This window comes from Chanodichthys erythropterus, chromosome 17 (genome assembly GCF_024489055.1).
Source record: "Chanodichthys erythropterus isolate Z2021 chromosome 17, ASM2448905v1, whole genome shotgun sequence".
Taxonomy (NCBI): domain Eukaryota; kingdom Metazoa; phylum Chordata; class Actinopteri; order Cypriniformes; family Xenocyprididae; genus Chanodichthys; species Chanodichthys erythropterus.
The window spans coordinates 31,537,659-31,553,380 of record NC_090237.1 but is presented as its reverse complement, the minus strand read 5'-3'; the positions used below and the strand labels follow the sequence as shown (position 1 = coordinate 31,553,380).

At 38.3% G+C, this 15,722-nt stretch overlaps 1 protein-coding gene across 2 annotated transcripts in view; it reads right to left on the bottom strand.

The window, feature by feature from the left end:
• Window positions 1-15,722, bottom strand: part of fat3a (FAT atypical cadherin 3a) — a 209,114-nt gene that overhangs the window by 114,787 nt on the left and 78,605 nt on the right. For both annotated transcript variants that reach the window (XM_067365788.1, XM_067365787.1), the window contains exon 2: window positions 1,816-5,155. In XM_067365788.1, coding sequence (XP_067221889.1) covers window positions 1,816-5,137 — 3,322 coding nt within the window. In that variant the 5' untranslated portion in view covers window positions 5,138-5,155. The remainder of the gene's footprint in view (window positions 1-1,815; window positions 5,156-15,722) is intronic.

Below are 15,722 nucleotides of genomic sequence, written 5' to 3'. Positions count from 1 at the left end.
GCCCTATTTTAACGATCTAAACGCAAAGTGTAAAGCGCACGTGTCCAAGGCGTGTCCAAATCCACTTTTGCTATTTTAACGACGGAAAAACGGTCTGTGCGCCGGGGCACATTTTTGAAATGGGTTGTCCCTATTCTCTTAATGAGTAATGGGCGTAACGTTCAATAAACCAATCAGAGTGTCATCTCCCATTCCCTTTAATAGCGAGATGCATTCGCGCCATGGCGGATTGCCATTTACATGGCGGAAAAGTTGAACGCTTTTCAAGCGAAGAAACCGATCTGCTCTTGCGCGAAGTTAAAGCGGGCTTGCAAATGCAGGCTTTCAAATAGCTCCGCGCGATGAGTCAATTAACATATATGTGTGTGTATTGGCACGATTGTTCAATTAATTAGCCAATTTCGTTCATCATTATAAGTAGTAATAGGCTGAATTGAAAATAGGTAGCCTAATTCTAATACACGCAATGACTGTTCATCATTACATTTTTATATTTTTGTAGCCTACACAATAATATTCTTTTACACTGTAATCCTTTTGTTTTTAATATTTGGCATGTTTGTGTGATGCGCATCCCTGTGTGTAATAAGCAAAGTCAACGCACACTGTGGACGCGCCCAGGGGCGCAGTTTCTACCAACGCGCTCTAACAAAAAAATATTGCGCCACTGACTTTAGACTTTAGACCAGGTTTGAGTTGGTCTATGGCGCAGTCTATTTTCAGCTCCTTAAAATAGCAGTGCACCGGCAATGCGCCTGAACACACCTCTTTTTTAGACCAGCACGCCCATGGGCGCACTAACTGGTGCAAATGCATTTACTAATTTAAGGACGTGGCTCTGAACGGGAAAACGCGAACGGCGCCGGACGCAAACTAGCAAACACACTTGCGCTGCGCCTTGCGTCGCATTGCGCCAGGTGTATTATAGGGCCCTTATTGTCAGCAGTTTGTTCAAATCCCTAGCCCTAAGTAAGAATAATAGTAATACTGATGCTTAACCTAAGAAGCAACACTAATAAAACCCCAGATACTATCGGTTTAGCTGACGGAAAACAAATTGGCTAGAGGAAAGAGAGAATGACAGAGTGAGAGAAAAGGGGAGAAGGAAAAAGATTGAAGGTTAAAGCTAAGTGTCTGGGTCAGACAGAATGACATGACAACTGCAATAAATGTAAATAAAAGAGCTTTGTGTGGTAATTCAGTCCACTCGACGGTGGCTCAACACATAAATCAACCTCACACGCACACGTTTTGACACATACATACATATTATTATGCAGAAATCATTATTCGCCGACACACACACGTGCATGTACCCACTTTGTCTAACATAAAAACAAAACAAAACAAATGATACTATCAAAACAGTGCACATGAACTGAATGCAGTGTATGAAACATTAACCATAACACTATCAAATTTCCATCATGCTTCAATCGTTCCCCCTCCATCTCAACTGTCAAAACTCGACCTAAAAAAATGTAGGCCAATGCAGTGTTTAACTGGCCTGAGGTGACAGACAAACTACTGAAGCCTGTTCACTCTTCATTTGTGTCCCAGGAAGTTTTTTTTTTCTTTCCATATTAGCATCACCATATAGGCTCCAGCGATTACACCAGACAAAGTAAGCTAGTTAAAACCACAATAATGTGACAAAAAAAAAAAAAAACCTTTGTTACCTAGCAATAGCCTTTTACCTCACACTGAATGAAAGACTGCAGCTAACTGTACAAGGAAGCCACAATATATTCAACAAAACTGTCAGCTTTTGAGCGTTAAATGAAATTAAACATTATAAATATAATCAACCCATACCTGTTTCTTCGTCAATGGTGAATCTTCCAAGACCATTGCCGTCACGTATGGAATACTGCACCTCGCCGTCCCTGCCCGTGTCATCATCCCGTGCAGAGACCTGGAGCACAGAAGTCCCGATCCGAACACTTTCTTTTACTGATCCATTCATGGCGAAATTTGAGAAATACGGTGCATACAGGTTTTCGTTGACATCCACAACCTCCAGTTCAACAAAGCTAACTGACAGGAGCGAAACAGGTCGGCCTTTGTCCTTCGCTCGAACTGTTAGGTTGAAGAACTGTTGAGTTTCGTAATCCAGCTCCTTGGTAAGACGAATGGCACCGCTAGTCTTGTCAACCTCAAAACGGCTATCATAGTCATTAGCGAGTGAGTATCGCACCTGCCCTCCAAGTCCCAGGTCAGGGTCTTGTGTGTCCAACCAGGCAATGACAGTGCCCACTGGGAGGTCTTCTAGTGCACGGGCACTGACGACACTTGGGATAAAGGCAGGTGGACAATCATTAACATCCTCGAGTGAGATTTTAAGTGTTGTTACAGAAAACTGTTGGGCTGCTCGCTCTGCTCGATCTCGTGCTTCCACTTTTAATATGAAGAAGGGAACAAACTCACGGTCCAGCTGACCAGCAACATACACAATCCCACTGGAGCTGTTAATGCCAAATTGTGATGTGCTGGTGAGTAGAGAATACTGGATCTCGCCATTGAGACCTTGATCTTTGTCAGTAGCTTCCACTTGAATGACTTCGGTACCAATAGGGGTGTTTTCAGGAATGCGGGCCTGGTAGCCACCATCTTGAAGAAACTGAGGTGCATTGTCATTTGCGTCTGCTATGTAAACTGTAAGAAGCCGCCAGGTGGATTTTTGAGGTTGGCCTAAATCGTACAGTGTGATGTTTAGAAGGTAGCGGTCAGTCTTCTCACGGTCTAGAGGAAGGAAGATGCTTATTATACCATTCAGGATTCCAATAGTAAAACAACTGTCTGTGTTGCCATCAGCTATGGCATATAAGAGTTGTCCATTGAATCCCGTGTCTCCATCAAAGGCTTTTACCTGAAACACACTCATGCCAACTTCTACATCCTCACGCACAGTAATGTCCGTAGGGAAGGATTTGTCAAATTGAGGTGACTGACGATTTACAGAGAACAGGTCAATAAAGCCGCCTTCTATTTTGGGTTTACTGCTAGCTTTGGCTTTCTTCAGAAGTTTCTCGGCTAATCGTTGGGCAACTCTTGTTTCGGTACAACTAAAGCTCTTGGGCGGCGTCTTCCCTTGCACTACGGATATGTTTACAAACATAGGATCAGAGAAGTGTTCCCCATCTGTGGCAGTAATTTTTAGACTGAAGGAGTTTTTGGGTGCCACAGTGTTGAGCGAGTGGTGTAAGGTCATGACACCGGAATCAGGATTTAAGTCAAAGTACCCTCGCTCATTCCCTGAGAGGATCTTGTATTTGACCAGCTCTAGCTCATCAATATCAATGGCAGACATTGTGGCTATGACCTCACCTACCGGAAGGTCTCGAGAGATTACGCCAACACAGGCCACTTTCTCAAATAGGGGTTTGTTATCATTAACATTCTCTAGGTGCACAGTGACGTTGACTTCACTTTCACGCCTATACGGGGAACCCCAGTCAGAAGCACGAACCACAAAGCTAAAACTCTCTAGAGATGATTCAAAGTCCAGCTCCTGTGTTGTTGTGACTGCTCCGGTGAACTGCTGCACACTGAATGGTAACTGTGTCAAGCTAGCCATGCTGTATGTAATGTACCCGTTTTCCCCATGGTCACCATCAGAAGCAGTCACCACAACAACAGTAGTGCCTATGGCAACACTTTCATTGACAAATACCTCATAAGACTGTTGAGCAAATAAAGGTGCATTATCATTGGCATCCTCAAGAATGACTCTAACCTTGACCCTAAGGTCACTGTCTACTTCTAAGACCTCAAGCTCAAATACTTGCTGTGCGAGCTGGGTGAGCCAACGTGCCGTGCTGATGACACCTGTCATGGTGTTGATACTGAAGAACCCTGAATCAGCAGATGGGGTTAGGATGTACTCAGCATCATCTGGCTCTGGCTGGAGTTTCACAGCCTCCACAACAGTTCCAGGAGGGGCAACTTCACTCAAGAGAACCTCATATTCATCCTTCTGAAATGTGACTTCCGCCAGGGCTGGTCGTGACAGTCGTAAGTGAACCATGTGCACAGCAGAGAACTTTTGAGGTGTTCCACGATCCCGAGCCTGCAAGCTGAGGTTTAGTCCAAATGGATAGCTGTCCCAGTCGAACTGCTCTGTTGCACGAAGGATAAACTCATTAGATCCTCTCTGACTAACTTCCTCATCCACCATTTCTTCACTTGCCATCTCTGTCCTTTCAATGCTGAAGAGCTCAAGAAGGTCCCCAGCCACAATGCTGACCGTCTCAATCTCTCCATTTGCCCCTTCGTCAAGATCCTCTACGGTGACCACAGCTATGACAGGGGACTTCTCAGTCCATACAGGTGATAATGTAACAACGCTCAGAGTGGGCACATGCTCATTAATCCGTTCTACATGAACAAACAGTTTGGCTGTACTGCTTACACCGTTATTCCCATAGAGCTTCATTCCCCGGTCCACAGCCTGGATCTCAAGATCATAGCGGCTTTGAGTGTCAACATCCAGCTTCCCACTGAGAGAAACAACTCCGCTAGTTGGGTGCACAGCGAACAGCTCCATTCGCTCCTTGAAAAAGTAATAGAACTCTCCATTCGATCCTATGTCTGCATCCGTGGCAGTGACCTGAGCTATGCTGGTGCGTAGGGGTGTGCTTTCTGCAATGGTAACTGAATACGTGGTAGGGGAGAAAAGTGGTCTAAGGTCGTTCATATCCAACACCTGAACACTAACTTTAGTCCAGGCCTCTAGTGTATCCCCCTTAATGGAAGCTTTCACTGTCAACAAGTAGTTGTCCTGAACTTCACGGTTCAAGATGGCAGCATTCCCCCCTTTGGTTCGTATCCGCAGGAAACAGAAATCACCCAGAGTGTACTCCTCAGCCTTGAAGAATCCTTCCTCATCCCCAGAGGTGATGCGGTACCTCACCTCCCAGGAGTGATGCTGGAGAGGGACCCCCATGCGCACCTTGCTGGCGGCATAGGTGCGGGCGGCTGAGTTCTCGTAGACCGACGCATGGTACAGTGGTTGAGTAAACTGTAGGCGGGACCTTTCACCTTGGCAGTGGCCTGGAGGCAGAGAGAAGAACAGCAAGAGGGCCAATTGCAGAAGAATGGCCAATATGCCTGCCCAAAGGGCCATGCTCACTGCCATCCCATCACCAAACCCATCCTAGAGAAAGAGGGAAACAAAAAAAGAAAGGCATTAGGCAGAGAAGATGACATGACAACCTGACCTTTCATATCTAAAGCTCAGGGGTCACTAGGGAACAGTCAAAAAGATCAAACACAAGCGAAGGAAGTTGTACCACAGAAGTACCATAGATGGGCTGGTAGCCAGGCAACCGCAAGCCGAATGACATCACTACCCAGGTCTCAAAATGGACACTGACACACAATTATATACTACAGAAAAACCAGGAGGATGCAATTCAGGAAAATTCACTTACCCACACACACACACACACTCTATACAGAAGAAGAAAAAACAGCAGCAGAATGCAAGTCAGGAACAAAATAATTATAGAGAACGAAAAAATCAAAAATACAACCCATGACACACACACACACACACACACACACATACACATACACGCACGCACACATTCATTATATGACATAGTTTTAAAAAAGCTCTTGAGAAAGGACAAAATGTTGTGGATTCAGCAATATACTGGTTATGATAAAGTACTGCTGGAGAGGATGTCTGTGTGTGTGGGTTTACTTAACTATACTTATCTAACAAAATAGTCCTAAGTAGTTTGCTGAATCTTAAAGCCTTTGGGGACCTAAATTGGAAAAATTATTCATAAATCCAATTAATAAAATTCTAAAAATTCAAATGTTTTTATTTAGGGTTACTAAGTTATAATTAGCTTAATACAATACCAAAACAATAGTAGTCTAAGGAACGTTCTCAATTTGTATTGTTTGTGAGTTCATGTCTGCAAGTAAGGCATTTTGCATGTGTGTATGTGTATTGGTATGGTACATCAACTCTTGTTTTAGACACTGATTGTTTTGTGTGTGCCCCTGCGGGACAGTTAGGATGTGTTCCAGTCCACAAAAGTGCAGCACTGACCTTACCATGCACACACGCAGTGTCCAACTTTTGCCCACACAAAAACACATATGCATACACAAAATATACACACGAAGAATGGAGTTGCTGTGGTCAGCCCACATATGACTCAGCACACACACACATACACATCCCTTTCCACCTCTAATGATATCCTACAGCACATTCACCAACTCAGTCCCACAAATTGGAAAAGACACACACACACACACACACACACACACACACACACACACACACAGTACTCAAAATGCAGAGATCAGCTTATTTTATTTCTCCGGGTCTGTTCTCTCAGTTTCTCTCTCTGTCACACTCTTTTTCTCTCTTTTTGTGTCCACATACACTGACAGACAGTCTGTCAGATTAAAACCAGCAGACATTTTAGAGCAGTCAAGGTTCAGTACGCAAACAGCATCTTGTCTCTCCTAAAGCCTTGTTTAGACTGACCAAATCTCAGGCTCATCTGGCCAGAGACTTTACACAACACAATAAAAATGCATATCATACACCCAACACAAACACCGCAGTGCATACTGTACACTTACTATTAAAACTACATAGCTACATAACATTTTCTTAACGTTCACTTTTGGTAATTGGTATGTTAAAATGTCCTGTTTGACCGGTTCTTGCAATTTTAGTCTAAATCTATATAGTTTTATAATTTAATAATCACTCAACATTTGTATTAGCAACTTAGCAAATTGTGTTGTTTAATATGTAGTCAGATAAAAACTGCTTAATATAGGGTAAAGCATCCACTTTACTTTAAGTATTTATTGAACAATTAGAATTGGAACTATAAAATTGGAACTGAATTGGAATTGGAACTGAAAAATACTTTTTTTTGTAGTAGTAGTAGTAGTAGTAGTAGTAGTAGTAGTAGTAGTATGAGAACTTCAAAATAAGCCCTCAATCACTTTCAAAAACTGCATTAAAACTATTTCACATAACACTGGGAGAATGTTTATCAAATATTAATAACATTATTAGAACTTCCATTAACAATATGTGAAAAGTTACACAATTTTTATGTAATGTTAGCCATTTATTTAGTATTTCACGAATATTAGCCTAACTCTCACTTCTAGCAACTTAGCAAGTCAAATAAAATACAGCTTAATATAAAGGTAATACAACACCATTACTTTGATCATGTGTTAAACAATTATTATAATAAATATTATTCATTATATTACTATCATTATTATAAAAATTAGTATCACTATTAAAATGTTTACCTTTTTTTTTAGCAGTAGCACTTTAACTTCGCACTACACTGACTTTCAAACAATGTTTATCTAAAAACTTTTTTACACAAATAAAAGAAGACATTGTATAGTTTCAAGTGATATATTACTTATGTCTCTATGACAAGAGAGTATTTTAAGTCTGTTTTGCTGCAATGTGAAAAAAAATCCTTCAAAACGCGCCGGCGCGTTTTCAGAAGTCAGTTAACATCATTAGAACTTTCATTATAAATAATTTAAAAAATTGTGCAACCTTTATGTAATGTTAGCCAATTTGTTTAGAATGTTCCTACGGCTAGGTGGGACATGAACAAAAAACACCTATTCTATCAGTACAGGCTATTGATCATACTAGCTCCCACAGTGGTACACAGTACACACACACACACAACAACAAAAAAAAACACCACACATTATCAATAAATGGCCATTATCCACCTAAGTACCAAACATTATCAATACATAAAGCCATTATGGCAAGCCATTGTCAATACAATTGCACACTAAAATAACTACATGACAGATATTTCACGCAGTCACGCAAACATAACCAAAACATACGTACTTGCAAACCACGCTTTAATGAACTTGGGATCCATGTATGGCTCATTCACATGTGAAAAATTAATACACTAAAGTAAAACTGCATTGAAAAGGTCATGCTTTATGTTTTCTTTTCTAATGGAAAATGTTTGTAAGCGTGTTTATCTGCTGATATTTTGTTATCTGTAACCTGCATTTAATCCATTCACTGACAGCTCTGCGTTTAAGAAAAGCCGCTGCGCTCCACTGAATCTGAATGCGTGTGTGTTACGTGACGACCAATCCAATATTCCGAGAAACAGAGAGGAAGTGATGTAGAACAAAGCGCATTTCCATAACAGAGAGAATTCTAAATGACAAGTGTGTGTATGAGATGTTCTGATACCTATTGACCGTGGCATGATCCTTTCACTTCAGTTCCACGCTTAAGAAAAGCCGGAAAGACGCGCTCCTACTAAATGTCTGTATGTGTATTAATGCTGTCACAATACCAAAACTTCAGTAGCTGATACTAATGCCAGAAAATTTTATGTCAGGAGTGTTTTTGACCAATTAGAAATGACTTAACGTCCAATACAGTGTATTTATTACATTTTAAGATATTTTAATCACAAATGAAGTGGCTGTATTGGCCTTCGGATGGTTAAACCGAATGACCTTTTGACATTTCAAAATCTTTAAAATACTTTTATATTAGGGATGTGCAACGATTAATTGTGATTAATCGTTTGCAAAATAAAAGTCTGTGTTTACGTAATATATGTGTGTGTTCTGTATATAATAATTATGTATATATAAATACAGACACATACATGTATAAATGTAAGAAATATATGCATGTTTATATTTTCAGGTTCCATGTATATATATATATATATATATATATATATATATATATATATATATATATATATATATATATAAATCTAACATTTTTCTTAAATATATACATGTATGTGTCTGTATTTATAAATACATAATTATTATACACATAACACACACATATATTACGTAAACACAGACTTTTTTTTTGCAAATGATTAATCACGATTGTTTAGAGTGTGGGTTGGTGGAAAGAATAATAATGTGCAATGGCATGGTTGAGAGTAAATACATTTATAAATGTCCATTTTTTTCAGGTTCCATTTCTACTGAGAAACAAGCATTATAGTCATAAAATATTCACTTGGTTATGTCTAAAGCTCACTTGAATTTGTTCCAGATCATTAGACGTGACGTTATTGTGCCTTGGAGGCTTGTCTGAAACCAGAGTCTGTATCTTCATGCAGAGACACTGTCTATGAAGTCCCTGACTAACAAAGCCCCTTAAATAACACACAAGGTTTTAGTAAGTAATAAGTACTCTATGCCAAACATACGCTCTATCCTGTGTTCTTGGACCCCACGAGGTGGGCATTTGTGTTGCCTGTTGAAAAACATATTGCGATTTTGTGATGTCTTATTCTAGCTAAGAAAAAGAGCTTTTTGTTATTTAATCTGGCCGTTTATAGTATATATTTTTTTATTCTGGCATGATTTGATATCATATATCAACATATTGCAAAATGGTATTAAAATGATGTGTAGAAGTCGTAGCTTTGTTATGAGAAAGTATGTACAAAAATAGAATTTCATTGATGTCATTTGGAGTAACCAATATAAAGGGATCGTTTTAGATCAAGTCATGCGGTCAATATCACGAGACAGGATGTGACATCATTCAGACACCTGCAAAGGACCACATGGTCATGAAGCAAAGTAACTAACTCTCTCCTAAAGGTGCCCTAGATTCAAAAATTGAATTTACCTCGGCGTAGTTGAATAACAAGAGTTCAGTACATGGAAATGACATACAGTGAGTCTCAAACTCCATTGTTTCCTCCTTCTTATATAAATCTCATTTGTTTAAAAGACCTCAGAAGAACAGGCAAATCTCAACATAACACTGACTGTTACGTAACAGTCGGGATCATTAATATGTACGCCCCCAATATTTGCATATGCCAGCTCATGTTCAAGGCATTAGACAAGGGCAAAACGTCTGAATGTGCACAGCTGAATCATCAGACTAGGTAAGCAAGCAAGAACAATAGCGAAAAATGGCAGATGGAGCAATAATAACTGACATGATTCATGATAACATATTTTTAGTGATATTTGTAAATTGTCTTTCTAAATGTTTTGTTAGCATGTTGCTAATGTACTGTTAAATGTGGTTAAAGTTACCATCATTTCTTACTGTATTCACGGAGATAAGACTGTTGTTATTTTCATTTTTTAAACACTTGCAGTCTGTATAATTCATAAACACAACTTCATTCTTTATAAATCTCTCCAACAGTGTAGCATTAGCCGTTAGCCACAAAGCATAATCAAACTCATTCAGGAAACCAAATGTAAACATCCAAATAAATACTATACTTACGCAATTAGACATGTTGCATGGTGAACACTTTGTAAAGATCATTTTGGGGGTTATATTAGCTGTGTGAACTTTTTTTATGTTGTTTAAAGCAAGCGCGAGAATTAAAGGGGCAGCACACCCTGAATCGGCGCATTTTTAATGATGCCCCAAAATAGGCAGTTAAAAATAATAATAATAATAATAATAATAAAAAAATATATATGGGGTATTTTGAGCTGAAACTTCTTTTAAAAACATGTTCTTCGGCACCTTTAACTATTTGAAAAATTCATGTTTTCACTTGCTCATACACATGTCCTGAAACATCAGGTCATTCGGTACTATAAAACATGGAAAATGTTGTAATATTTTAAAAACTTGTACTAAATATAACATGTTTGATTGTCCTTTTGCTAGCTAGCTAGATATCAGCCTGTTATCAGATATGTAGATATCAGCCAGCATTGTTTGAAAATATTGTCATTTGGTATAACCAAAAGTGTCATTCGGTAAAACCAAATTTTTGGTTAAACCGAATGACTTTTTTAGTAAAAATGTTGTCCATCTTGTAAAAAGACAAAAGCAGCATTAATTGATTATAAAAACCACATAATCTCATTGTTAACACTTAATAAAACTTCAAAAATGATTATATCTCCATTATGTTTACTTAAATCTTTAAAAACCTTATTCGTCAATGACCCATATAAATGTAATATCAAATGTATTCCTAAATACTGGTATTTTTGATATCCCTAGTGCATATTAGTGTCTTTGTGTTACTGTTTTTATTTTTTCATCTGTGTATGACAACAAATCTAATATTCTGTCACATAGAGGAAGTGAGGAAGAACAAATGGCCATTTCCATAACAGAGAGTTGTGATGAACTATGAGTGTGTGTGGTTGTTTTGGTGTCATTAATTGGAGCGGGATCTTTATTGCTGCTGGCACTGGTTTCTGTAAGCATCCTGTCAGTCTGAGCCAAAGACCTCCAAAACACACACACACACACATGCTTTCTTCACACATGCTGCGGCTAAACGGACAGCGCTAACAAGCACTGTGTGTGTGTGGGGGGGGGGGGGGGGGACGTTTGTGATTTGGTGGTCCCTCATGCAATCATGCGACCTGCAGAAGCAGAGCAAAACCCCTCAGAGAAAAAGTGAGCAAGAGAGAGAAGGACAGTGAGTTCAAAGCTGCCAGTGAAGAGTGAATGTATTATGCATAAGACAAAGAAAGGCAGAACAAGTGTGCGTTTGTGTGAGAGAAAGTTGTGTGATTCCCTCTTGTCAGGTCCATTATTGTGCATCTGTGGTATGCCGAGTTAAGCTGTGCTGTTTTATGATGTGAAATGTGTTGCGTTCTCTTCATGGTCACTCATCCTTATTACCGCTTTCCCTGGCATTGACGAAATTTTCCATCATTTATGACACAATGCTTCCCTTCCATTTACAAGTTTTTTCACTGTTATAGAGTAGGGGGCGATATTACTCATCTTCTAAAATATTACAGAATCGCCGTATCAAAAACAAGCGAAGAATAAGATCTGCGTAAACCAGAAGGAGCTCATCAAACATTAAACAGTATATTAATCAAAACTGCCTAATGCTACCGAATGAAATGTTGAACCCATGAAGGGGTAACGACTGTGAAGCTTTGATGGACTCGATCGACTCAATCTATGTTTTGATCTATGTTTGATCTTTTTGTTCAAGATGATGCTTTTTTATGTAACTTACCCACATTCAAGTGTTGATTAAAAAGAGGAATGAAGCTAGAGTAAAATGTTTTTTTCTTTTTCTTCTTTAAAAGCAGAAGCTCTGTTCTTTATTTTGATATATTGTTTGTTCACATATTCATACAACTAAATATTATGGGACATTTTTGTGAAAATTATCAAAAAAGCTGGTGCTGGCTAGCAACTTTTTCAGAAAACGCTGCCGGGGAAAGAGTTACACATCAGCCTGTGTATGTGTGTGTGAGAAAGAGAGTGATCAAACATGAGAAAAAGATTTAGATTGTTGCCCAGGTGCTCATGGAAAAAACACCCTCACATAAACCAATATTGAATACTGATATTGCTAAAAAATTCCAACAAAGCATGCCATAACATTAAAAAAGCTCTTAAAGTGTGGCCACATTAGCAAAATTTCACAAATGTCCATTGTCTACAGTCAATTGTGTACAGATGTATACTGAATTCACTGAACAATGGTAAGTGTGATTGTACCTTTACATGCTATTATAACTCAATCAATATTTTTTTATAAAGCACAACTAAACAATAGAGTCTGACCATTGTGCTGAACAGCACACTAGTAACTACAGCAGAAATTATGTCCTCTTCTTATGTCAAATTGTCCACTATACTATATTTCTTAAAGGATTAGTCCACTTTTAAATACAATTTCCTGATAATTTACTCACCCCCATGTCATTCAACATCTTCATGTCTTTCTTTCTTCAGTCAAAAAGAAATTAAGGTTTTTGATGAAAACATTCCAGGATTATTCTCTTATAGTGGACTTCAATGGGCACCAAACAGTTGAAGGTCAAAATTACAGTTTCAGTGCAGCTTCAAATGGCTTTAAACGATACCAGATGAGTAATAAGGGTCTTATCTAACAAAACGATCGGCCATTTCAAAAAAAAAAAAAAATACAACTGTATATGCTTTATAAACACAAAATATGCACGTACTTCCGCTTTCAAACTTCCATTTCAAAAAGTTTACGCTGTATGTCCTACGCCTTCCCTATTTTACTTACGAAAAAAAAAATAAAAAAAAATAAATTGGCGCCACGTTCGTTCTGTAAGTTGAATAGGGAAGGCGTATGACATACAGCGTAAGTGTTTTGAAGAATGCGGAAAGCGGAAGTACGTGCAAGGCGATATTTTGTGTTTATAAAGCATATACAGTTGTATTTTTTTTTTTTTTTTTTTTAAATGGCTGATCTTCTCGTTAGATAAGACCCTTATTCCTCTTCTGGTATCATTTAAAGCCCTTTGAAGCTGCACTGAAACTGTAATTTTGACCTTCAACTGTCTAGAGGCCATTGAAGTCCACTATAAGAGAATAATCCTGGAATATTTTCATCAAAAACCTTAATTTCTTTTCGACTGAAGAAAGAAAGACATTAACATCTTGGATGACATGGGGGTGAGTAAATTATCAGGAAAATTTTATTTAAAAGTGGAATAATTCTTTAAAATACTTATTTATATATTATATATTATTTATAAATAATTATAAATAATAAATTTAGCTGTAAATTCCCCCCCAAAAATAGTGGTTCCATCAAAAGAATGAATCCTGTTAACTTATTAACATATATAACAATTAATCTATACTACTCCACGACACATTTGTTTGACCAATTAAATCCCATGATTTTTCCAGTCAGTTGTAACTGCAGGATAAGTATTTCAACAATTGCCAATGTGCTAATGAATCATTCAAGAATTGTGATTTGGCTTGAGTGATTGATTGAAAAGACCAGTTCGAATGAATGATTCACTCACATATTGAAGATTACAATGGCTTGCAGGCAAGTTTCCCTCTTAACAAGAGCTATATTTAGACAAATATTGTCTGCAGAACATGACTACAAACTAGTAACTATCAAAATATAAATTATTTACACTCTAAAAAATGCTGGATTGTATAGTCACATTTGTTTTCAAATGTAAATATTTAACTTTAAAAAAGTATAAAGCTGCATAATTTAGTTGTCATTCTTTTCTGCACTTTTTCACTAAAATACGCATGTACTTTGTTTGAATTCTTGCCTATATTTTTGTGCATTCCTGGGTTCTTGCTCATTAATAATGCTCACTTTTTTATTATTACTGTTGCCTGTGTTGTTACTCTAGTCATTTTGTGTTTGATTTTAATTTTTAGCGTGTTTTGGGTTCATTTTAAGCCAGCAATATAGTACTTTTTAATCAATAGTTGAGTTGAATAAAAACAACACAGCATGTTGGATCAAACATTTAACCCAAACCAGCTGGGTAAAAACAACCCAATGCTGGGTTTATCCAATTTTGACCCAAACAGTCCAAATTGGGAATTTTTCAGAGTGTACATTGACTGATTTTATTTAGTCTGTCTACATTTTCTCCAGAAGTAGTTTGTGAGAACATCATGGCAGTGTTGTAGTCAAGACCAGCTCATTCAAGTCCGAGTGCTAGTTCACATGCTCCAGATTCCCTAAGAAAATACAGTCTTGGCCTTGAGTCCTTGTCGAAGAGCATAATTTCATGATCTTGAACTTTTGTTCTTAACTCAGATTTCAGTACTGAAATTGGTAAAAATGCGACGCTTTGAGCGGACTGGTCCGCGATAGATGCCTGCTTTCAAATGCTCCCATGTATATCCGTGTAAGCGTTTGGTGAGGAGTGTCATTGATGACTATTTACAATGTTTTTGAAGCGTTGATCATTGAAGCCAATCACAGACATATCTGTTGAGCATGTGAACACGATGGCCAATCAGAGGTGTTTATGAATCCACTCAACAGTGCTCAAAGTTAAAAAATTTCAGTACCGACTTGGTACTGAAGTCGGTAATTTTGACAACCCTATTACAGAATCATCACTCTACAAGATTCTCTTCAATTCAGCTTTCTTCGGGCAATCATTGGACCAATTTGCAGTCTCAGAAAAAGGCCCTGCTATCTGGTATTAAACAATTAATAGAAGAGTGACAACCATTCGTTGTAGGATGTAGATTGTTGCCTGTATGAATTAAATTATGTCACAACTCCCTTGTTCCAGCATGAATTGGCATTCAAATGCTTTAGTTTTATAACAGAGGAGCCATGCAAATCGTCCTTCACAATCCTTACTGTCCTTCCTCAGAGCTTTAAAAGTCAACAACTTCTTTTACAATAACTATTCTTTTTCTTTATAACTAGAGGTAAAAGTACTTTGAATAAGCCCCTTTGGACTTACTTTCCCAAGACTTTTCCTCAGTATAATAGCTGTTTCAGCATTATGTTCGAAATTTATGTACAAGTAAAATATCATCCGTTACAAACAGAGACTGAGATAGAGCAAGAAACACAATATGTAGCGAAATATAAAATTGAAACAGAAGGTGTGATACAAAAGGCTGTCTGAATCACTTTTGTGTTACAGTGGCCAAAATGACATAGTTGTCCTCTCATCTGTATCTCTGTGTGAATAACAGGCACAGTGTGAACCAAACCCTGCTGACACGGAGTTGTGTGTGAACGCTCAAGGTTATATTAAACATCAATCAAGTCGAAGCATGCAGACACCACATCTCTGTGTTCTAGTCCAGCGGTTATGTGTGTCACAGGCACACCGCTCCTCGTTAGCATGTAAAGCACCCTCCGTCCTTTAATATTTTACTTTGACGCCAACGTTAAGACCGGGCCATTCTGTCACTGACACAAAAAAACCCGTTTCAAATCAAAACACTCACTCAAACCCCA